Consider the following 24,687-nt stretch of genomic DNA (forward strand, 5'->3'; position numbering starts at 1 on the left):
GCTAGCCTTGAAAGCTTGCATTCCTATGATATCAATAAATACTTTAGATATTGTGACTGCTTATCACATCTTTCACTTATGGTTGGGGCAGAGCTAGCATGTTGGAGTGAACGGCCGTGTTTGAGAGAGGCTCTCGCAACTTTTTTGTGAAACAATCTAACTTAACCTACTTTACAGCACTTTTTACAACATTAGTCTCTCTCTAATACAATATTGTAACTTCTTATGTGAACATGCCGAGTAATAGGCAACTAAAGGACAATAAATCCTCATCGGAGGCCCACCAAACAACGAGACAGACATGGCAGAAGGCACAGGTAATAATGTGACACTTTCAGAACTTACCCGGGCTCTGGGAGAACTACGTGTTGCTATGGCTGAGGATCTTAAGGCTACTATTGCTGAACTGGACACCAAAATCGAGAGCACCATTTGAACGGTCGCTTCGCAGGGCCAGAGTATTGTGGACCTTGAGAAAGCTTCTGAACTCAACGCTGGTAGGATCGACGAGTTAGAGAAGCTATGCACGTCCTTGCTGGATAGTGTGCAGATGCTTTCTGTGAAAGTGATCGACCTAGAGGGCCGGTCCAGACGTCATAACCTTCCTAACCTGCGTGAGGCTGAATGAAGAGTAACCTGTTACATGAAAGACATCCCTTCCGTGTCTATGATGATTACGCGCCCGATGTGGCAAAGCATCGCGCCGACTAGAGGGATGTCATGACCAAACTCCCCAGCCTTGCTCTTCCCTGCCAGACTCAGAATTGCCCCTCCTTTCTGGTGAGAAGATTTGTCTCTCCTTGAGTTTTGGACGTAGAGAAATGTATCCGGGAATATACACCAATCCCCGGTACGGGTTAGAGTGCCTTGTCATTGTGTGTTAGGGTCTGCTCTTGGACTCTAATCCATACTGAGCCATAGCGGGTGAAATCTTATTAAACGGTCTCAACAAGGGCTGCCGACTGAAGTTGTATTGTTGCTCCCGGACATGTAAGACGCTGAGCCGGCAAATAGAGGGCGGTCAGAGCTCTCATTACACTTTCATTCTGGCTGGACAACTGACCTGTTGTTGGGGTTTAGTGCGATGCCCGTTTGAGTGGCTTTCCAGGTTTGATCATTGACACTTTCGGATGGATATCCTTATATTCCCACATTTTTGTTTTATTTCTAGGTTACTATTATTATTATCATACCTTTTATCTATTGTTTGCAGGGGACTGGTGGTGATGGCTGGGTAGGGTCAGATGGGGTGGCATCAGACACCTGGATATCATGTTGGTGTTTTGTGTCGTTCTGCTTCGGTCATTGTCGCGGGCCCGTTCTCCCCATTAGGTTCCCACCAGCCTCCTGTGGTGTTTGTGTATATGTGTGTAGCTGTGTGTACATATAATTATTATTTGTACTTCATTTTTTTATCTTAGCATTTTATTATTATTATTGTGTATGTGTACACTACCGTTCAAAAGTTTGGGGTCACTTAGAAATGTCCTTGTTCTTGAAAGAAAAACATTTTTGTTCCATTAACATAACATCAAATTGATCAGAAATACAGTGTAGACATTGTTAATGTTATAAATTACTATTGTAGCTGTAAATGGCTGATATTTAATGGACTATCTACATAGGCGTACAGAGGCCCACTATCAGCAACCATCACTCCTGTGTTCCAATGGCAGGTTGTGTTAGGTAATCCATGTTTATCATTTTAAAAGGCTAATTGATCATTAGAAAACCCTTTTGCAAAACGGTTGTTCCTGATTAAAGAAGCAATAAACATTCCCTTCTTTAGACTAGTTGAGTATCTAGAACATCAGCGTTTGTGTTTTTGATTACAGGCTCAAAATTGCCAGAGACAAAGGACTTTCTTCTGAAACTCGTCAGTCTATTCTTGTTCTGAGAAATGAAGTCTATTCCATGCGAGAAATTGACATGAAACTATAGATCTCGTACAACTTTGTGTACTACGCCCTTCACAGAACAGCACAAACTGGTTCTAACCAGAATAGAAAGAGGAGTGGGAGGCCCCGGTATACAACTAGGCAAGATGACAAGTACATTAGAGTGTCTAGTATGAGAAACAGATGCCTCACAAGTCCTCAACTGGCAGCTCCATTAAATAGTACCCGCAAAACACCAGTCTGAACGTCAACAGTGAAGAGGCAATTCCCGGGATGCTGGCCTTCTAAAGAGGGTTGTTATGTGATCGTAATAGGAGAGATCCATTCTACTTCTGTAACTCTACTGAATATCTATGGGCCAAACATGTATGAGCCCACATTTTTTTCAAAAGAGTCTTTGCCCTGATTCCAGATATCTCCCATACTAACCTGGTCATTGGAGAGGGGGACCTTAATTGTGTGCTAGACCAATATTTGGATAGATCCTCTACCCGACATACCCCTACCTCCTATTCAAATTGAATTCTTGAATACCTACATAAAAAAAATCTAACTTTTTGATATATGGAGGATCGCTAACCCTATGGGTAGGGAACACTCCTTTTACTCTCATGTTCACAATGTTTACACTCAAATTGACTACTTTTTGGTTGATGCGAAATTACTCCCTTACACCTGTAATGTGAGGTATCATGATATTATAATCTCTGACCACAGTCCACTCACCTTCTCCCTGAGATTGGGTGACATCGAATCCAACTAGTTGGTCTGGAGGTTGAATCCTCAGCTCCTCACACCATCTATGGAGAAACATTAAACAAATTACAGCTTCAAAATGTGAATATAATCAGATTCTCTCAGCTAAAATTGCTAAATCTTTTCTCTCTGCCAAGCAAATATATTTTGAGTTTGGTGACAAACCACACAAATTACTTTTTTATTTTATTATTTTACCTTTATTTATATGGGGTTTTTCTCATTGAGATAACATCTCTTTTCCAAGAGAGACCTGGTCCAATAGCAGCAGGGGGAACAACGTTTCAGACACTAACACAACATTAAACAAAACTATAAATACACATACAGTACAACAAAAACATTGTACATTAAAAACACAAACATCTTGACTAAAAACAGCTGGCCTAAAAACAATTACACTCTTCTATGATATAGACATTGATCAAGTGTTTATACTCCACCAACGAAACTAGATCATCACATTTTCAAATGTTCATGACAGAATTCCAGGACCACGGAGCTAAGAAACTAAAACAATTTCTACCATGTCCTATTCTAATTTCTAATTTTTGGTACTGTTAGAAGCAAATCAGAATGGAACTGTAATGTATGTTTATTTACTTACCTGACTAAAAAAGAAGGGAGATAAAATGGCATTTTACCCAATATGGCCTTATAAATCAGTGTATACCAGTGTTTAAGCCTACGCAAGGTCAATGACGACCAGCCAACAGCGCTGTAGAGATCACAATGATGTGTTAGACGTTTCTGATTTGAAATTAACCTGAGGGCTGCATGATACACTGAATCAAGTGCTCTCAGGGTAGTGGCTGAGGCCAGCATATATATAACATCACTAAAATCTAAAACCGACAGTAATGTACATCGTACCAGCTCCTTCCTGGCCTCAAAAGAAAAACAAGCCTTATGCCGGTAATAAAATTATATTTTCAGCTTGAGCTTCTTTATCAAGTTTTCTACATACACAGTGAAGCTCAGCTTATCATCAACACACACACCCAAATATTTGTACACGTTAACTTGCTCTATAGTATGTCCAGCCAATGTAGCAATGACATGATTTGTATCATGCCTGGCATTTGAAAATACCATGCATTTTGTTTTACCCGAATTTAGAATCAGCTTTAAAATCATAGAGATTCTATTGTATGATGTTAAAAGCTCTTTGGGCATTTTCAAAAGCTAAAGATAAACTACTATAATAATATAAACTACTAAATAGAACCTTGAGGAACACCTGAGCACACCTCTATGGACTCAGATTTACAACCATCCGCCATTAAAAATTGTGTACGATTTGATAAGTAATTTGTAAACCAATCTAGAGCATGACCACTAATTCCACAACATTTTAACCTTTGCACTAACACAGCGTGGTCCACGGTGTCAAAAGCTTTTGACAATTCAATAAAAACAGACACACAATGTAACTTCTTATCAAGAGCACAATGGATGTCATTAAAACCTTCAATGTTGCTGAAACAGTGCTGTGGCCAGACCTAAAACCTGATTGCATTCCATTTAAGATGTTGTTTTCTTGGAAGTAGACCTTTAGCCGCCTACTAACTAAGGACTCCAGTACCTTTGACAGTACAAACAATTTTGATATGGGTCGATAGTTGTCAAGTAGCAAAGGTTCTCCACCTTTCAGGAGAGGCAGTACAAAAGCAGATTTCCATAACAAGCGTGAGGTTAAAAATACATGTTAAGGGGGAGCAATGATGTCTGCAGCTAGGTGTAGGAAGCAGGGGTCTAGTTCATCAGGGACAGGGGATTTTTTTAAATACATTTCTTTCAGGTCTTTACACACTTCTGAAATAGACAACTTCAAAAAACTGAGAGTGACCGAATGATTCACACTGTTAAATCTGCAACTGGGGAATTACTCTCTTCCCCAAGGACATCAATGACAGATGCTGTCAGATTTACGAGACTCTATATACATCTAAATGAGATCATAACCCTTAATTATGCAAAAACTTTTTAGAAGACTAATCTCCCTGCCCTGAACCACAAAGATTGCAACTTCCTGAATAAGGAAATATCTCTTGAAGAAATTCAAGAAACAATTACATCTCTAAAGAGTGGCAATACCCTGGGCCCAGATGGATTTCCTGGTGAATTCAGGAAATTCAGCAACATGCTCTCTCCCTACCTGCACAAAATGTTTGTTCGGGCCAATGAGGATGGAGCTCTCCCACCTACTTTGGATGAGGTGTTTATTACAGTTATACATAAAAAGGGTAAAGATCCAGAAGAGGTAGGGTCATACAGACCAACATCTCTCCTTAATACAGACCAAAGGATTTTAGCAAAAACTCTGGCTAACAGGCTTAGCACTTTAGTGGGCAAATTGGTCCATTCAGACCAGACCAGCTTTATCGCGAGCAGAAACTCATTCTTCAATCTCAGGCGCCTCTTCAACATTATGTATTCTCAGAGTTTACCCAACTTGAACCTTGCCGTTATATCGCTTGACGCCGAAAAGTTTGAGTAGTCCTATCTATTCAAGGCCCTACAGAAATGTAATATTGGAGAAGAGTTCATAAAAATGGATCCAGCTTTTATATAGCAACCCCTGTGCGAGAATACTCACTAACCAATCATTGTCGCCCCGATTTAACCTTTATAGAGGGACAAGGCAAGGTTGCGCGCTATCGCCAATCAGATCTCATTCAGCAATACACGGCTATAATAAAGATACTCTAAATATGATTTCTCTATACGCAGATTACATTCTCCTCTATGAAACAGAACCACAATCTAGTATTCCAGCTATTCTTGATTTGATTAATTTGTTTGGTACCTTCTCGGGATACAGAATAAATTTGAACAAGAGTGAATTAATGCCCATACGGTTGCAAAACACCTCTTGGTTAGAACTTCAGAAAAATGTACCTATCTAGGAATTGTAGTTACCAAACAATACTCCTCACTATTTAAAGAAAATGTCCCCTCTGAAAAAACTCAAGGCAAACATACCATTTTGGAGAACTCTCCCAATTTCTTTGCTCGGGAGAATTAATGCCATTAAAATTGTCTTCCTCCTACAACTGCTTTACCTATTCCAGAACATCCCAGTATTCATCGCTAAGTCCTTTCATAAACAACTGGACTCAATTATCCATCCAGGATTATAAAACACAGAGGATAGGTGAAAAACACCTCTGTAAATCCAAGATGGAAGAAGGATTGTCTCTCCCAAATGTTATATTGTACTATTGGGCCGCTAACCTCTGCGCTGTTACGTTTCTGCTGGAAGACGCACGTCGGTCATATGTGACGCTTTTCAATCTGTTAGCACACCTCTACAATGTCATTAAGGCAAAATGGGAGGAAGAGCTAGGGACTGACATTTCTGTGGCAGACTGGGAAGATAGCTTGGAGTATATCCACACCTGCTCCATTAACTCAGATATCGTCTCATACAATTCAAGGTATTACACAGATTACACTATTCCAAAATTAAGCTGCATAGGATATTTTCTGATACATCCCCTATGTGTGATGAATGTCATGCTGCGCAGGGTACACTACTCCACTGCTTTGCCCTATGCTCTAACTTGCATGTGTCACACCCTGGTCAAAGTATTTTGTGTTTATCTTTATTTATTTGGTCAGGCCAGGGTGTGGCATGGGTTTTTGTATGTGGTGTGTATGTATGGGGATTGTAGCTAGTGGGGTGTTCTAGTTAAGTCTATGGCTGTCTGAAGTGGTTCTCAATCAGAGGCAGGTGTTTATCGTTGTCTCTGATTGGGAACCATATTTAGGCAGCCATATTCTTTGAGTTTGTCGTGGGTGATTGTCCTTAGTGTTAGTTTGCACCAGTTTAGGCTGTTTCGGTTTTCATTACGTTTATTATTTTGTAGTGTTTGTATTTTGATTCGTGTTTTACGTTTGTTTAATAAACATGGATCGCAATCTACACGCCGCATTTTGGTCCGACTCTCCTTCGCATCAAGAAAACCGTTACAGAATCACCCACCACAAAGGGACCAAGCAGCGTGTCAACAGGCAAGAACAGCCCAAAGTGGAGTACAGTATGGACTATACTTCTTGGGAGGAGATAGACAGGTGGGCGGTCGACCCAGGGAGAGTGCCGGAGCCCGCCTGGGATTCGATGGAGCAGTGCGCGGAAGGATATAGGAGAATGGAGTTTGCGAAGCAAGCAAGGCGGCGCGGACGGAGGCCCCATAGTCAGCCCCAAAAATTTCTTGGGGGGGGGCTCAGGGAGAGTGTGGCAGAGTCAGGAGCCAGACCTGAGCCAACTCTCCCTGTTTATCGTGAGGAGCCAAGGAGGAGACCAGAGCCGGTGTTGGAGGTGAGCGAAACAGAGACTGTGAAGGAGTTAATGGGGAAATTGGAGGTGAGCGAAACAGAGACTGTGAAGGAGTTAATGGGGAAATTGGAGGAGAGAGAAATGAGGGAGTTGCTGTGTTGGTGTTTTAAACATGGAATTTGCCCGACGGAGCGTGTCGGGGATTTGATGGCACCTGGGTCAGCGCTCCATACTCGTCCTGAGGTGCGTGTTAGTCGGCTGGTGAAGATGGTGCCAGTCTCACGTACCAGGCCTCCTGTGCACCTCCCTAGCCTTGCACGTCCTGTGCCAGCACCGCTCTCAAGATCTCCAGTACGCCTTCACGGTCTAACCCATCCTGTGCCACCTCCACACCCCAGCCCTCCGGTAGCAGCTCCCCGCACCAGGCTTCCTGTGCGTGTCCTCGGCCCAGTACCACCAGTGCCAGCACCACGCATCAGGCCTACAGTGCGCCTCGCCTGTCCAGCGCTGTCGGAGCCCTCCTCCTCTCCAGCGCTGTCGGAGTCTCCCGCCTGTTTAGCGCTGTTAGAGCCTTCCTTCTCTACAGCGCTGCCGGAGTCTCCCGCCTGTTCAGAACTGCCAGTTAGCATAGAGCTGCCAGTTAGCATAGAGCTGCCAGTTAGCATAGAGCTGCCAGTTAGCATAGAGCTGCCAGTTAGCATAGAGCTGCCAGTCTGCATAGAGCTGCCAGTTAGCATAGAGCTGCCAGTCTGCAAGGAGCTGCCAGTCTGCAAGGAGCTGCCAGTCTGCAAGGAGCCGCCAGAGCTGCCTGTCTGCAGGATGCCGCCAAAGCTGCCAGTCTGCAAGGAGCCGCCAGAGCTGCCAGTCTGCAAGGAGCCGCCAGAGCTGCCAGTCTGCAAGGAGCCGCCAGAGCTGCCAGTCTGCAAGGAGCCGCCAGAGCCGCCAGTTAGCATGGAGCAGCCAGGGCCGCCAGTCAGCATGGAGCAGCCAGGGCCGCCAGTCAGCATGGAGCAGCCAGGGCCGCCAGTCAGCATGGAGCAGCCAGGGCCGCCAGTCAGCATGGAGCAGCCAGTCAGCATGGAGCAGCCAGTCAGCATGGAGCAGCCAGAGCAGCCAGTCAGCATGGAGCAGCCAGAGCTGCCAGTCAGCATGGAGCAGCCAGTCAGCATGGAGCAGCCAGAGCTGCCAGTCAGCATGGAGCATCCAGTCAGCATGGAGCAGCCAGAGCTGCCAGTCAGCATGGAGCAGCCAGAGCAGCCAGTCAGCATGGAGCAGCCAGTCAGCATGGAGCAGCCAGAGCTGCCAGTCGACCAGACTCTTCCAGATCTGCCAGTCGACCAGACTCTTCCAGATCTGCCAGTCGACCAGACTCTTCCAGATCTGCCAGTCGACCAGACTCTTCCAGATCTGCCAGTCGACCAGACTCTTCCAGATCTGCCAGTCGACCAGACTCTTCCAGATCTGCCAGTCGACCAGACTCTTCCAGATCTGCCAGTCGACCAGGATCTTCCAGATCTGCCAGTCGACCAGGATCTTCCAGATCTGCCAGTCGACCAGGATCTTCCAGATCTGCCAGTCGACCAGGATCTTCCAGATCTGCCAGTCGACCAGGATCTGCCAGTCAGCCAGGATCTGCCGAAACCACCAGCCAGCCAGGATCTGGTAGATTCATCAACCTGCCTGAGCTTCCTCTCACTCCTGAGCTTCCTCTCACTCCTGAGCTTCCTCTCACTCCTGAGCTTCCCCTCAGTCCCGAGCTGCCTCAGTCCCGAGCTGCCCCTCAGTCCCAATCTGCTCCTCAGTCCAGTGGGGTTCTGGGTGAGGACTACTAGGCCATGGTCGGCGGCGAGGGTGGACTATCCAGGGACGCGAGGAGAAGGGGCTAAGACATTGATTGAGTGGGGTCCACGTCCCGCGCCGGAGCCGCCACCATGGACAGACGCCCACCCGGACCCTCCCTATTGTTTTGAGGTGCGTTCGGGAGTCCGCACCTTAGGGGGGGGGTTCTGTCACACCCTGGTCAAAGTATTTTGTGTTTATCTTTATTTATTTGGTCAGGCCAGGGTGTGGCATGGGTTTTTGTATGTGGTGTGTATGTATGGGGATTGTAGCTAGTGGGGTGTTCTAGTTAAGTCTATGGCTGTCTGAAGTGGTTCTCAATCAGAGGCAGGTGTTTATCGTTGTCTCTGATTGGGAACCATATTTAGGCAGCCATATTCTTTGAGTTTGTCGTGGGTGATTGTCCTTAGTGTTAGTTTGCACCAGTTTAGGCTGTTTCGGTTTTCATTACGTTTATTATTTTGTAGTGTTTGTATTTTGATTCGTGTTTTACGTTTGTTTAATAAACATGGATCGCAATCTACACGCCGCATTTTGGTCCGACTCTCCTTCGCATCAAGAAAACCGTTACAGCATGGTTATTGGTGTGGAATTTTTGGGATCTTCTCTGAAGTTTTGGAGACTTCAATTGACCCAGATCCGCTTCTGATCATCCTGGGAGTGTTGTTTTTTATTGTATTTATTTCATCTTTATTTAACTAGGCAAGTCAGTTAAGAGCAAATTCTATTTACAATGATGGCCTACCGGGGAACAGTGGGTTAACTGCCTTGTTCAGGGGCAGAACGACAGATTTGATGGATGGGGGGGTATGGGGGATAGGAAGGGGGTGACATCTGCCCTCTTTCTGTTTACCTGTCCTTGTTCTGTATGTCTTATTTTGTATTATTTACTTTGTACTTAGAACTCTGGGTATTTTTGTTTCTGTCTGCTCTTTTATGTTTAGATAAGAATTGTATACTTGTCTTTTCTAGAAAATGCCTATACACCATTCTTGTGTGTTCAATAAAAAATATTTTAACATCATCTTTCACTTACTATGTGTTGTGCCACGATGCAAAGGACTGTTTAAGGACTGGGGGAGTACAAGCAAAGTCTGGCCAAGTGCATGTAAGTCAAAATAACCCTGTAAGCCAAGATAACTGATGTTAAAAACACGAATGACTAACTGACTGACTGACATTCAAGTAAAGTGTGTCCAGTCTGTGTAAGCCAAGAGCAAAAACATGACTGACTCAACTGTGAGTTCACCCCAACTCTCCCTCGGATGAAGTTATTTGCGGAGAAAGCGTCCCAGTATAATTAAAACTCCACTAACTCAGAATGGAGTCAGGTTCATCTGCATGCTGTGCCTCTGCCAAGGGACATGCATCTACATTGTTTCAATAGGAAACAAAATCACGCACCGCGCATTCAATGAAACTTTGATGGAACCGCTCTCGCCTCTCCCTTAAGGTGAATTGATTTCAAAGTTAAAGCTTAAAATAATGAAAAGTAGTCACTGTGTAACCTAATGTAATAGGCATAGAAAGATGCCTGAGATTGGAGTTCCCACTTCCGTTTTCCAGGGGAAACGGAAGTTAGGTTGAAAATACTGTATCCCTGAAAACCGAATGTTAGCGTTTTCTGGTGACTCTGCATAGGCTAGTCACTGTGTGGTGTGTACTGCATTTGGAGCAGCATAGGCTAATTCATAGAGTGACTATTGCAGCATCCTCTGACATATTATTCATATCTGTTGGCTGCTAAGCTAGCCTTCTACCGGAGGCCTGGAGATAGAGGGAGTTAACAAGGGGAGACAAAAGATGTCAGAGAGCTCAGCGTTGGGTAACTTGACCTGACAATGCAGTGACTCAAGGTTACATGCAGGAGCAGCAAACTCTTTTCTTTAGTGAGTTATAACTGACCTCAGCTTATCTGACAGGCTGGTCTCATAGACTAGACATAACATAGTAAACAAAAATCCGGGACACTCAAATTAGTGTCATATATTATGTATGGTAGGGTTACCTAACACAGAAGGTTAATTAAGGCAAAACTGAAAAGAGGGGGGTTGGTCAGGGTGGATAGGTAGGTGTATGCCGCGAACATCTAGCAACACAAAAGTTAGCAACTTTGCAACTACTTGCTACTTTTTAGCTACTTTGTAACTACTCAGCATGTTAGCTAACCCTTCCCCTAACCCTTAAGCTACCTCTTTGAGATATGCATCTTTCCCTTTCTAGACAATTTGATAAATATCTAGATACATGGGCCTCGATACTGTACAGGAATTATACATTTTAATTTGAAATGATTTGGTGTGATTCAGTTTGATAAGAGGAATAATGCAAATGTCTAGCAACCCAAACGTTGCATGTTCGAATTCCATCATGGACAACTTTAGCATTTTTGCTAATTATGAACTTTGTAACTAAACTCAGCAAAAAAAAAGAAATGTCCCTTTTTCAGGACCCTGTCTTTCAAAGATAATTCGTAAAAATCGAAATAACTTCACAGATCTTCATTGGAAAGGGTTTAAACACTATTTCCCATGCTTGTTCAATGAACCATAAACAACCAATGAACATGCACCAGTGAAATGGTCGTTAAGACACAAACAGCTTACAGACAGTAGGCAATTAAGGTCACACTTTTGAAAACTTAGGACACAGAAGAGGCCTTTCTACTGACTCTGAAAAACACCAAAAGAAAGATGCCCAGGGTCCCTGCTCATCTGCGTGAACATGCCTTAGAAATGCTGCAAAGAGGCATGAGGACTGCAGATGTGGCCAGGGCAATAATTTGCTATGTCCGTAGTGTGAGATGCCTAAGACAGCGCAACAGGGAGACATGACGGACAGCTGATTGTCCTCGCAGTGGCAGACTACGTGTAAAAACACCTGCACAAGATCGGTACATCCAAACATAACACCTGCGGGACAGGTACATGGATGGCAAAAACAACTTCCCGGAGTTACATCAGGAATACACAATCCCTCCATCAGTGCTCAGACTGTCCGTAATAGGCTGAAAGAGTCTGGACTGGGGCTTGTAGGCCTGTTGTAAGGCAAGTCCTCACCAGACATCACCGGCTACAACATTGCCTATGGACACAAAACCACCGTCGCTGGACCAGACAAGACTGACAAAAAGTGCTCTTCAATGACGAGTTGCGGTCGGTCATGATCTGGGGCGTTGTGTCAATGCATCATCAGACTGAGCTTGTTCTCATTGCAGGCAATCTCAACACTGTGCGTTACAGGAAAGACATCCTCCTCCCTTATGTGGTACCCTTCCTGCAGGCGTATCCTGACAGCATGACAATGCCACCAGCCATACTGCTCGTTCTGTGCGTTATTTCCTGCAAGACAGTAATGTCAGTGTTCTGCCATTGCCAGCGAAGAGCCTGAATCTCAATCCCATTGAGCATGTCTGGGACCTGTTGGATCGGAGGGTGAGGGCTAGTGCCATTCTCCCCAGAAATGTCCGGGAACTTGCAGGTGCCTTGGTGGAAGAGTGGGGTAACATCTCACAGAAAGAACTGAACAATCTGGTGCAGTCCATGAGGAGGAGATGCACTGCAGTACATAATGCAGCTGGTGGCCACACCAGATACTGACTGTTACTTTTGATTTTGACCCCCCTTTGTTCAGGGACACATTATTCAATTTCTGTCAGTCACATGTCTGTGGAACTTGTTCAGATTATGTCTCAGTTGTTGAATGTTATGTTCATACAAATACTTATACGTTAAGTTTGCTGAAAATAAACAGAGTTGACAGTGAGAAGACGTTTCTTTTTTTGCCTAGTTTATACTTACTAATTTTTAGCTACATTGCAACTACTTAGAATGTTAGCTAACCCTTCCCCCAACCCCTTTAACTTAACTCCTAGGGTGTGAATCTTTCCCTTTCAAGACGATTCGATACATGGGCTCCGATTTTATACAGAAACGCAACATTTTTGTTTGAAACTATTCAGTGAGATTTCGTTTGATTAGAGGAACTAATCAATGCGATTCGGTTTGATGTGATACGAACCGATGCACTAATATTTGTTGCATAAACACATTCATTTTCCATTCTTAATTCAAATCTGCTGTTCTTATGCTGGGCCTCTGAGCTGAATTCTGTGTGTGTGTGTGTGTGTGTGTGTGTGTGTGTGTGTGTGTGTGTGTATAGGCACTTAAGCTGAGCCATAAGGGAAACTAGGCATCTACTACTCCATTATCAGTAATGGGGAGGGGGGCAATGCTAGCTTTTGATCTGAAATCCCCGTCACCCACTAATTCATTTCTAATTTTTGCAGATTCAAAGTGTTAAGAGCTAGTATTGTATCAATATTTTTCTAAAACAATTAGCAATTAAATACTTAATGAATACATAGCAGAACTTTAGATTTCACCCCCGTCTCATAATTTAATGATTTAGACCGTTTGGAAGTTTTGAAGGACTAGGAGCATCTCTTCTCCTCCTGCTTCGACCATGCAGTGATTGCAGCAAAAGTGATTGCTGTCTTTGTTATGAAATTAGCAAATTTCCCATGAATATCTAAAAAATAATCACATATACTGATTGTTTCAAGCAAAATGACCAAAACTGTTGCTGATGGTGAACAACGAACAATGGAAATAAAATCTAATGTAAGCCCCGATCAGCATATAGCCTACCTATAGCCAGATGAGAGTTGTAGCTTAGGCTGGCAAAACACCATTTCCACAGTGCATTTGATAAAAATAGCCTACCAAATTATATTGGTTGTCACTCAACTAATAAAGCCTAATAATGTGCAAGCCATTTTACAAACATTTGAATGCTGAAGTTTACACGCATTTGTGCCAGATCAGAAACAGGCCTACCTCTAGTTGGTCAGCACATGAAGCTGCGCACAGCACTCAGTATGAATATAGTAGGTTACTGATATTGCCTGGGGTTGTTCAGCATGCAAAAGGACTTGTAGATCAAATCAAATTTATTTATATAGCCCTTCGTACATCAGCTGATATCTCAAAGTGCTGTACAGAAACCCAGCCTAAAACCCCAAACAGCAAGCAATGCAGGTGTAGAAGCACGGTGGCTAGGAAAAACTCCCTAGAAAGGCCAAAACCTAGGAAGAAACCTAGAGAGGAACCAGGCTATGTGGGGTGGCCAGTCCTCTTCTGGCTGTGCCGGGTGGAGATTATAACAGAACATGGCCAAGATGTTCAAATGTTCATAAATGACCAGCATGGTCAAATAATAGTAAGGCAGAACAGTTGAAACTGGAGCAGCAGCACAGTCAGGTGGACTGGGGACAGCAAGGAGTCATCATGTCAGGTGGTCCTGGGGCATGGTCCTAGGGCTCTGGTCAGTTGAAACTGGAGCAGCAGCACGGCCAGGTGGACTGGGGACAGCAAGGAGTCATCATGTCAGGTAGTCCTGGGGCATGGTCCTAGGGCTCAGGTCCTCCGAGAGAGAAAAAGAAAGAGAGAAGGAGAGAATTAGAGAATGCACACTTAGATTCACACAGGACACCGAATAGGACAGGAGAAGTACTCCAGATATAACAAACTGACCCTAGCCCCCCCGACACATAAACTACTGCAGCATAAATACTGGAGGCTGAGACAGGAGGGGTCAGGAGACACTGTGGCCCCATCCGAGGACACCCCCGGACAGGGCCAAACAGGAAGGATATAACCCCACCCACTTTGCCAAAGCACAGCCCCCACACCACTAGAGGGATATCTTCAACCACCAACTTACCATCCTGAGACAAGGCTGAGTATAGCCCACAAAGACCTGCCAAAAGACCTGCCAATAGCTAATGTTAATGTTAGCCACAACAAATTGGAAATTGTAATGTATCGTACCTATTGCAAATTCTTAACATTCGGTATGAATTGCAATTTGTTCCCTATCATACAAAATAGATGGACATCCACAAATTAATACATACCATACCAAATGTAACATATCACATTGTATTTTCGTTTACTATGTTACGTCTACCTCTGAGTCCAGGTTGCATCTGAGCTTCTCTGTAAACACTCAATGAAATACATAGCTTGAGATCAGACTCCTGTCATGTCCAAATGGGTAAATGGGTAAAAAACATTAGGCCTAAATCCTGTCAATCATAACAATATTGAAGTTTGATTTAAATATTTTTTGTATAAAGGATTAAAAAAAATATGTATATAGCATTATGGCTAAACAAAATGGAGCATATCTAGGTTTGCATTAGGCGTAGGTTGCATTAACCTCGAACCCCCCTGTATATTAATATTGTCCCAATAATGTAGTTTCCACAAGTAAATGCTTCTAAAATACATGACATGAAGAAACGATACTGATTTGTTCAAGCATGATTCATGTTCAAGTTTTGGTTAGATAGAATGAAACTATTCCTAAAATAAGCTGTTAGAATAAATGTATTATTTTTTCTCAAGAAAGCAAATCAAATAATATATGGAAATGAATTCCCCCGTTGCTTTGCATCAGCGTCAAAAAAAACATCATTGCATCACTTGAGAGATTAGAGCATGGACATTAAAACCAGGATGAGAAATGAGTGAGGGTGGGACAGAGCAAGAGAGTGAGTGAAAGAGCAAGAGAGTGAGTGAAAGAGAGCAGTCCCGAGGAAGCGTGCGCTGAGAGCCCATGATCGTCTCTAATCGGCTATCTATACTGTGGCAGAGCATTTGTATTTTTTTGGTACAAACGGTTTACCTATACAACAACTCAACTCAAGATTTATTGACGATGTCACAACTTACGTCATTGTTTTATCAAGGGTTGGAAATTGAGGATTTCTCAAGGATTTCTGTTTCCTTTTTCAGCCTCAAATAATTTCTCAGTAGTTTATAAATTCCGTTCCCCATTACGTGGATTAAAACGGTAGGCTAGCAGTTTGGGCAACTACTGTCACTTGAAATGTTACGCATTTTTGTAGGCTACTTTATCGGCTAGTTGACTTTAAATCCTACCTGTAAAGAACATGTGCATGGATGTAAATTGCAGACTAGATTGCTGATACTGTATCTTTGTGATTTCATGTTGCAAATGAGAATCATGTAATTAGGACAAATGTGGTCTAGCCTTTCAAAAAATTGCCTATGTAAAGAAAGATAAGACTATGAAAGACATCTTTCTATAGCCAGCTCTAGCCTTCTGGGGGCCCTAAGCAAGATTTGGTTTGGGGGGGCCGCTTCGGGCAAACACTTTAGTGACTCTCTTGATGGTTGAGAGAATTTGTTTTTTAAAGTTAATTTCCTGCAATTCACATTTTGTCATGAAAATGTTGAAAATGTTGCACTTTTAAAGCAGTTCTCTGCAATTCTACACATTTTGTAATGAATTTGCAATGTTAATATGATATCTGAGGGAGAATGACTGACAAAATCAATGTGGAGGTCAGGTCCCCTGGACATGTGCGCTGTGTGCCCGGTCGGGATTCCGCATGATTACTAAAAGTTTAAATGGCTAGCTAGACTAACTGTCAATCTAAAAATATTTTGCTGACATGGCTAATTGAGTGACTGTCAGTGACTGACATAAGAGAAAAACTGCTGATGCACCACCAAATTTCGAAATTGCACCTGGTGTATTCTACTATTCTTACTCTCAATAGTAAATTGAGACCCCAACTGAGTAACACTAAAAAATAAAAAATAAGTAAATCAAAACTAGACGTTGAATTGGTTTGAATCCCCGAGCTGACAGGTGAAAAATCTGTTGATGTCTCCTTGAGCAAGGCACTTAACCCAAATTTCTCCTGTCAGTCACTCTGGATAAGAGCGTCTGCTAAATGACTAAAATGTAGTGTAATGTAATGAATTGACGTTTGTGCGCAGTGGGTTATGCCTGGAACTGGCCCCAACTATCTCGTAGGCTAAATGCACACATTTTTGTTCTCAAGCAAAGTAGGTGACATTTTTATTGCATTAAATCGAAGTTGCAAAGTGTATTTCATTGCAACATATTTTTCAAATATTGTAGATTTTCATGGCAGTTTGTCTAGAGGACGTAGTAAAGATTGTATGGAGAAATGTAATCATTGGTGCTATTTTGCCATCTAAACCAGTTATTCAAATGATACAATGCAAGTGATCACTCTAAGACACTGTCACATTTGTATAAAGGGATCGGGAGACAGGCGCAGGAATGCGTAATAGTTTTTTTTACTTCACCCATATTACAGCGGGCCATCTAAAGGCACGGGGACGAAGACCAAACAAACACGTATACAAAACACAGGGTTGAAACCCAAACAAAAAAGCGGAGTATCTCGAAGAAATACACCAGGACGAGACCCGTAACATACACGCACACAATTATTCTAAACGGGACGAGACCCGTAATCATCTGCACAATACAAGCAAAAGGCAAAACAACACAGCACAGCACAGGTACTCACACGACCAACGAACATTGGAACAATAATCGACAGCCCAATCGTGAACCAAAGGGCACATTTATACAATTACAATCAGTGAGAATGGGGACCAGGTGTGCATAATGACACAGTTCCAGTGATACGTGACAGACACACAAAATCAGAGAGAGAGAGAAGTGTGTGGTACGCTTGTGTGGTTGTCTAGTTAAACCAGTGTTATTTTCTAGAAATTATTTAGGAAGTGTTTCCCCTACTAGGTTAGACAGGTCCCCCCTCCTAACTTGGTAGCCCTGAGGACACCTGAAGCACCCTCATATCTGACAAAGCTTCAATATTAAATGTGTGATGTGTGCATTGGAGGCGGCTCTGGGGGATGTTGCTTTATATCTACTGTAACTTAGGGAAACACTGGAGTTAGGAATATTGATATTTCTCTTTCAGTAATTTGTAATTTCTCAAATTTGTACAGTTTTTGGTAGTTCTGTTCTCATCAATCCCTTTTATTTTTTGCATAGGTGAAAGGAAGAGTTGGAGCATAACACCTCATCAGAATCATGAGACGAACTGGGACATCATCTTTCCTCTTCTGCGCTCTTCAACTCACAGTGTTGTTGGCAGTTTTCTCATCTGAAATTAAATTTGTTACAGCTGGGAATTCAAACCCAAGCCTCGGAACAAACTCTTCCATTGGCAACCAAACTAATAAGAAGTGTGATTCAGTGGATACTGAATGCAAAGTGGGTGTCATTCTGCCCATATGGTTACCAGAGAACCCATCCTTTGGTGATAAACTGGCAAGAGCCACAGTTTACTTTGTGGCCTTGTTTTACATGTTCCTGGGGGTCTCTATCATTGCGGATCGCTTCATGGCGTCCATCGAGGTAATTACATCACAAGAGAGGGAGATCACCATCAAGAAACCAAATGGCGAAAAAGTGACAACCACTGTGCGTATATGGAATGAGACGGTGTCCAACCTGACCCTTATGGCCCTGGGTTCCTCAGCCCCGGAAATCCTACTGTCCGTCGTTGAGGTGTGCGGTCACAACTTTGACGCAGGTGATCTGGGCCCGAACACAATCGTTGGTAGTGCTGCCTTCAACATGTTCGTTATCATTGGATTCTGTGTTTCTGTCATTCCTGATGGAGAGCACCGGAAAGTCAAACATTTGAGGGTATTTTTTGTTACCGCCACCTGGAGTATATTCGCGTACACCTGGCTTTATCTCATCTTGGCTGTCATCTCTCCGGGCATCGTACAGGTTTGGGAGGGCCTTGTCACACTGTTCTTCTTCCCATTGTGTGTTGGGATGGCTTACGTCGCGGATCGCAGACTTCTTGTCTATAAGTACATGTACAAACGCTACCGCGCAGGGAAACGAAGAGGGGTGATCATTGAGACGGAAGGGGAGGCGCAAATACCTTCAAAGATGGACATTGAAATGGACGGGAAAATGCTCAACTCAGAGAGCTTCATGGACGGAGCGATGGGTTTCGATGAGAAGGACCTGGATGAGGAGGAGGCCAGAAGGGAAATGGTCCGGATCCTGAAGGAACTGAAGCAGAAGCATCCAGAGAAGGAGACGGAGCAGCTGATAGAACTGGCCAACTACCAGGTATTGACACAGCAGCAAAAGAGTCGCGCCTTCTACCGATGCCAGGCTACCAGGATCATGACGGGAGCAGGGAACGTACTGAAGAAGCATGCAGCAGACCAAGCCAGGAAAGCTGTTGGTGCCTACGAGATCCGCTCCGAAGTTTCTGAGAATGACTTTTCGTCAAAGGTCTTTTTTGACCCCGGTACATACCAGTGCTTGGAGAACTGCGGTACAGTGGCCTTGAATGTAGTACGCCTTGGTGGGGACTTGACTAACACTGTTTCAGTGGAATACCGTACCGAAGACGGCACAGCCAATGCCGGATCGGACTACCAGTTCACTGAGGGCGTTGTGGTGTTCAACCCCGGTGAGACTGAGAAGGAGATCCGGATAGACATCATTGACGATGACATCTTTGAGGAGGATGAGCATTTTCTGGTCCATCTTAGCAACGTGAAGGTCATATCGGAGGGCACTGGCTACGTACAACCAAGGGCTAATCACTTGGACACTTTGGCGGGCCTTGGCCTACCCTGCTCAGCCACCATGACTATCTTTGACGATGACCATGCCGGGATCTTTACTTTTGAAGAACCGGTAATGACCATAAGCGAAAGTATCGGCATGATGGAAGTAAAGGTTCTTCGTACCTCAGGAGCGCGGGGTCTAGTGGTCGTACCCTACAAGACCATGGAGGGTACAGCAAAAGGAGGGGGAGAAGACTTTGAAGATACGCACGGAGCGCTGGAATTCCAGAACGATGAGATTTTGTAAGTTACACACTTGCTATTAACATTACATTGTCATGTGTATATTGTTGTCATGTAAATGAGGTGTGGCCCACAGCACATTGAAGTTCAATTTGGACAACTGTTATGTCTTAGTAAAGTCAATGTCCCTGTTTCTACTATGTCCCACAGAAGTGACTTTCTGTCTCATAAAGAAAAGAGCTTATTGTTGTCGCCTATCACTAAGCATAGACGTCAGTTCAACCTATATATATTTTTTTACACTTTGTTTAGTTGTCAACCAATTCTGAATTCAATGTGAAATCAACAAACATGTCATCATGTCATTGGATTTGGGTGAAAAAAATATGAAATTCCAATACGTTGATGACTTTTTGCAAATCCAATCAGTTTTCCACATTGATTCAATGTCATTTTTTTGTTTATGACGTGGAAACAACGTTGATTCAACCAGTTTTGAAACAGTGGATTTTACCTTGTTGACCTCGTCATTAGATTCCATTCATTTCAATGTGCATTCCATTCCAATTATTGTTTTAATCTATTATCTTAGATTCCATTTTCTCAGGGGATGTAAGTGTCTCTGGGGTTCAAGAAGGAATCCTGTCTTAAGTTCCTATCTATCTTTCCACTTACTACTTTCTGCTTCACTGTCTTGTGTTATTTTTCTCTCAGCTTTGCCCTCACTGCCCTTGTTGTTTTAATCATTCATGTGAGCATTCATTTGACTGCCTGCCTACAAATCTACCAATTACTGTTTTGCATACCACATGTAGAGATACTGTGGACTGTAGTATTGCAGAACTGGCTTGAATGATTTCATTTCAGTTTTTCTGCAATTTCTCATCCACTTTCGCTCAACACCCCTTGGATATTTTATGACCTGCAGTGCTTCAACATAGAACATACTGTACAATTGAGAGTATTCAAGTGTACCAAATACCGTGCCTCACTGAAGACGGGACTTGATAACTCACTGGTGCTGGACAAAAGAGAGACAACACTTCAGGAAATTATCATTCTGATGCTAATGATGCGTTAGCATGTTTGCGTGATTAGATTAGGTATGGAATATGTTAGAGCCCAGAGGCAGCAGCTGTTCTTTGGCTGATCATTTTGTGTATGCGATGTAAGAACACTGGAATACCTTCCTGATAAAGATAAATAATATCAATATAACAGGTGTATCAAAAGATATAATGGGCTCTAAACAGTTATCGGGCAAATGGTTACTATTTATGAAGAGCTCCCAAAAAGGACTGAACTAATTTTAGTACGTTATAGGTTCCAGAGTGATACAAGTGGAGAAGGCAGTTATGAATATGAGACTGTAGGACAGTAGAACATGTTCACTCCACATGCAGTTTACATAATAGTTCAAATCATTTGGATCTTGAATTGGTCCGCAGTCTGTCCTGTTTATTTAAACTCAAAACAAACTCCTCATTCATAAGGTCAGCTAGGCAGTTGTAATATTGAAATGTTTTTAATCAATATCATATTGAAAAAAATGCAGCAGCTATCGATACAGATTTTCCATATCAGTGTGTTCATCATTTATAGAAAACCACCAGAATAGAATGTGAGTAAGGCCTTTTTGCCTTTTTCAGTGTGAAATCCAGCAACACTTTTATCACTCCCCTCTTCAAACTGAAACTCCCGTGAATGATATACTGATATGGTCAGGTATACTGTACATACCTGGAATAGCAGTTGGGCCAGACATTTTCCATGGATTGTGGGGTGTGGGATATAATGACAACAAATGTATTCCATAGAGGATTAACATTGCCAGTTTGAGGATAGCACCAACGTGTTGAAATGGAAAAGGCTCTGTGCTTGTTTTAAGTTAAGACATCCACACATTTATACAGAGGCAAACATATTGCTTTGAAGTGAGCAATGTAAATCAGCTCAGCAAGCTTTGCATAGAGAAGCAGTACCATATATAGACAAGGCAGCCGTCTCGGTTGGGGAGTCAGTTCTTACGTTTTCATTTGGAAAATGTATTAGCGTTGACATTGACACATTTGAGAGGATGCAGTTGCAAGTTATTTCCAAACCTATTTTAAGATGCATGCCATGTCCATTGCAATGTAAACATTTATTGATGTTTCTGCACAAATCATTCACTTACGCTACAGACAGAATGTGATTGATGGTAATTCCATTTGTCACTGAAGCAAGAGACCTGGTTACACTCAACCCTGCTGTGTCCCGTATCCAGATAAGGGTGGTTGAATAGTCAAAGACAATCTAGTTATATCGTTACAAGAAACGACATGGTCAGGACCATGTTCTTTTGTTTTGCTGGTAGGGACAAGTGTTAGTTGTTGTGATGATATTGGTGGACATTAATGTGTAATAAGGGCTTAGCTCCTGACTGAGCCAGTATAGGTTTTTAAGAATTAGCACCAGGTACTCTGCCAAGGACCTTTCAGCGACCTTTGAAATATCAAACTAACAATGTTCTACAAAGTACCCATTTCAGTAAGATTTCGACTGGATCTTTTCTCCAAAAATTGGGTTTGGTCCGCTGTACTTAACTCTACTGAATAAACACAACATAATTTTACATCACAATTTATTATAGCCAGAATGTGTCCTTTGTATCCGACTGTCCTTATCAGACAAGATCATATCTGCTGCCCTCAACCGTAGAGAATGATGGTTCAACCATTCCTTTTTTTATTTTGACAAGACCCGCCCTCTGGTAATGTAGATGTTATTAACTTCGCTGCCTACATGTAGTGAAATTAATGGCTTTGCTTTGACTACACACATTGACAAGCATGAAACTTGACAGGGGATTACTTTGGGCTTTAGGAGGAGGTACTATTTTAAACAACTAATTAAATCGTTTTCTTTGCCTATGCTAATTTTGCCCTCTCGTCTCTGGCCTGCTCTCGCATGAGGACAGACCTCGTGCTCCTCTATCCTTATAAGCTCAGTAGACCACTGTCATGATCCAGGGCTAGCATAGCTTCCCGTGCGGCCCAGTGGCGGCTCTGGCCTGTGGATCACATGGCTGGGGGAGTGATGTGTTGCCTTGGGCTGCATGACAGCGGGGCTGTCACCACCGCTTCATCAGACAAGCGACAGACCGAGGCAGGAGACCATGGCACTTTGGACCATAGAGGAGCAAGAAGACCAAGTGTTCAAATCATGTTTGAAATCTTTCAAATTATTTCAAGCTGTGCTTGATTAAGCTTGCCTGGTGCAGGCTCAAGCAAATGCTTAAAGTATTTGAACGATATCAAATACTATCCAAACCCAGGCCTGGGAGGAAGAGGGAGGAGGACACACAAAAACTCGCCAACTCCACTGACTCAACCTCTATATACGCCTCACATTTTCCCTTGCAGCCTTTGAATGTTTTTGAGGGGGTTGGTCATTGCAGTGCATATGTCCCAATTTTTGGGGAGCTAAGCGCTTCAGGGGTGATGGACATATTTGTGTCTTATTTTTCTGCAGGTGAAATGTTTGTCAGGCCTCTAATTGGCCGAGACACAGAGACTGGGAGCAGATAATGGCAGGCATGTTACTTACAAATGGCGAGGGGGAGATGAAGAGACATCCACAGTTTGATCACTCATTATGCCCATCTCATCTGTGCTGACGGATTCTCTTAGCGTTGTATCCTATTGTATACTTGGTGCAAAAACCGATCACACTGACGACCCTGGCTGCTACTCAAGTAAGCTCATCTATGAAGATGCCATGAAATAAACATACCATATCTTAGCAAAATACATTTATTTTAGTGGAAAGACACTCAATATAGGACACACATGCCCGATAGTCAGAAACAGCATTGTTACATTCTGCATCTCAGCCCCTTAGGAACACTCGGCTACCTCTCTATCAAGTTACATTTGTGTACTCACAAGGGTATAGTCTATAGGTTATGAATAGCTGTAAGAAAAACAGTGACAAATTACGAATTGTAGGATTATCTAGACTTTTTTAGTATCTTTGCTGATGTAATACCATAGAACTTCTTCCCACCCCAAGAGGGATACTTAACATTATGTACACTGCAGATAGGGGAACCCACGTCTCTTTGTAAATCAATTTAAATTCTGAGACCGCATGAACTAAAATCACATTTTCCATGCTTTACAGTAGCAGTAGCAGGAATAAAGGACAAGGAAAAACTTTCAGTGAGCTGCATTGTATATTTTGTGAGGCAGCAAATAGCAATGCAAACTGACTACCATTTTACCATACACCCAATGTTGACTTTACAGCTGGCCTATCTAGCAGAAGTTTCATGACAATAAATGTCAACCTGCTGAAAAATCTGTCAATGTGCCCTTGAGCAAGGCACTTAACCCTAATTGCTTGAGAGTCACCGTTGATAATGGCAGACCCTGGCCATGACCCCAATCTCAGAGGGGTTACTCAGCTGGAGTTGGGAAATGCAATTTCCAAATTAGACATGTTTATTAATACACATGTGTACATGAGTGAAATAGGACAAATAAGCACCCACCAAATTATTATTATTTAATAAGCCTCCCTCACTTCGTGAGCTGTCTTCTTACAAGATCACTGGCATAAGGCTCTTACTCATCTCATATGTATATACTGTATTCTATACTATTCTACGGTATCTTAGTCACTTAATAATGTTTACATATCTTATATTACTCATCTCATATGTATATACGGTATTCTATACTGTTCTACTGTATCTTAGTCTGTTCCGCTCTGACATGAAAATTTAATATTTTGTCATTGATAAGTGCTTTAATTGGATTGCAGTGACTGTACAGTAACATACAGTGCCTTGCGAAAGTATTCGGCCCCCTTGAACTTTGCGACCTTTTGCCACATTTCAGGCTTCAAACATAAAGATATAAAACTGTATTTTTTTGTGAAGAATCAACAACAAGTGGGACACAATCATGAAGTGGAACGACATTTATTGGATATTTCAAACTTTTTTAACAAATCAAAAACTGAAAAATTGGGCGTGCAAAATTATTCAGCCCCTTTACTTTCAGTGCAGCAAACTCTCTCCAGAAGTTCAGTGAGGATCTCTGAATGATCCAATGTTGACCTAAATGACTAATGATGATAAATACAATCCACCTGTGTGTAATCAAGTCTCCGTATAAATGCACCTGCACTGTGATAGTCTCAGAGGTCCGTTAAAAGCGCAGAGAGCATCATGAAGAACAAGGAACACACCAGGCAGGTCCGA

The 24,687-nt window shown here is 42.8% G+C and overlaps 1 protein-coding gene across 1 annotated transcript in view; it reads left to right on the top strand.

The window, feature by feature from the left end:
• Nucleotides 1-24,687, top strand: part of LOC139364532 (sodium/calcium exchanger 1-like) — a 52,775-nt gene that overhangs the window by 2,380 nt on the left and 25,708 nt on the right. Inside the window, exon 2 of the mRNA XM_071101327.1 lies at nucleotides 17,647-19,499. Within this exon, the coding sequence (XP_070957428.1) occupies nucleotides 17,686-19,499 (1,814 nt within the window). The 5' untranslated portion in view covers nucleotides 17,647-17,685. The remainder of the gene's footprint in view (nucleotides 1-17,646; nucleotides 19,500-24,687) is intronic.

Source organism: Oncorhynchus clarkii, chromosome 13 (genome assembly GCF_045791955.1).
Source record: "Oncorhynchus clarkii lewisi isolate Uvic-CL-2024 chromosome 13, UVic_Ocla_1.0, whole genome shotgun sequence".
In the NCBI taxonomy this organism is placed as follows: Eukaryota; Metazoa; Chordata; class Actinopteri; order Salmoniformes; family Salmonidae; genus Oncorhynchus; species Oncorhynchus clarkii.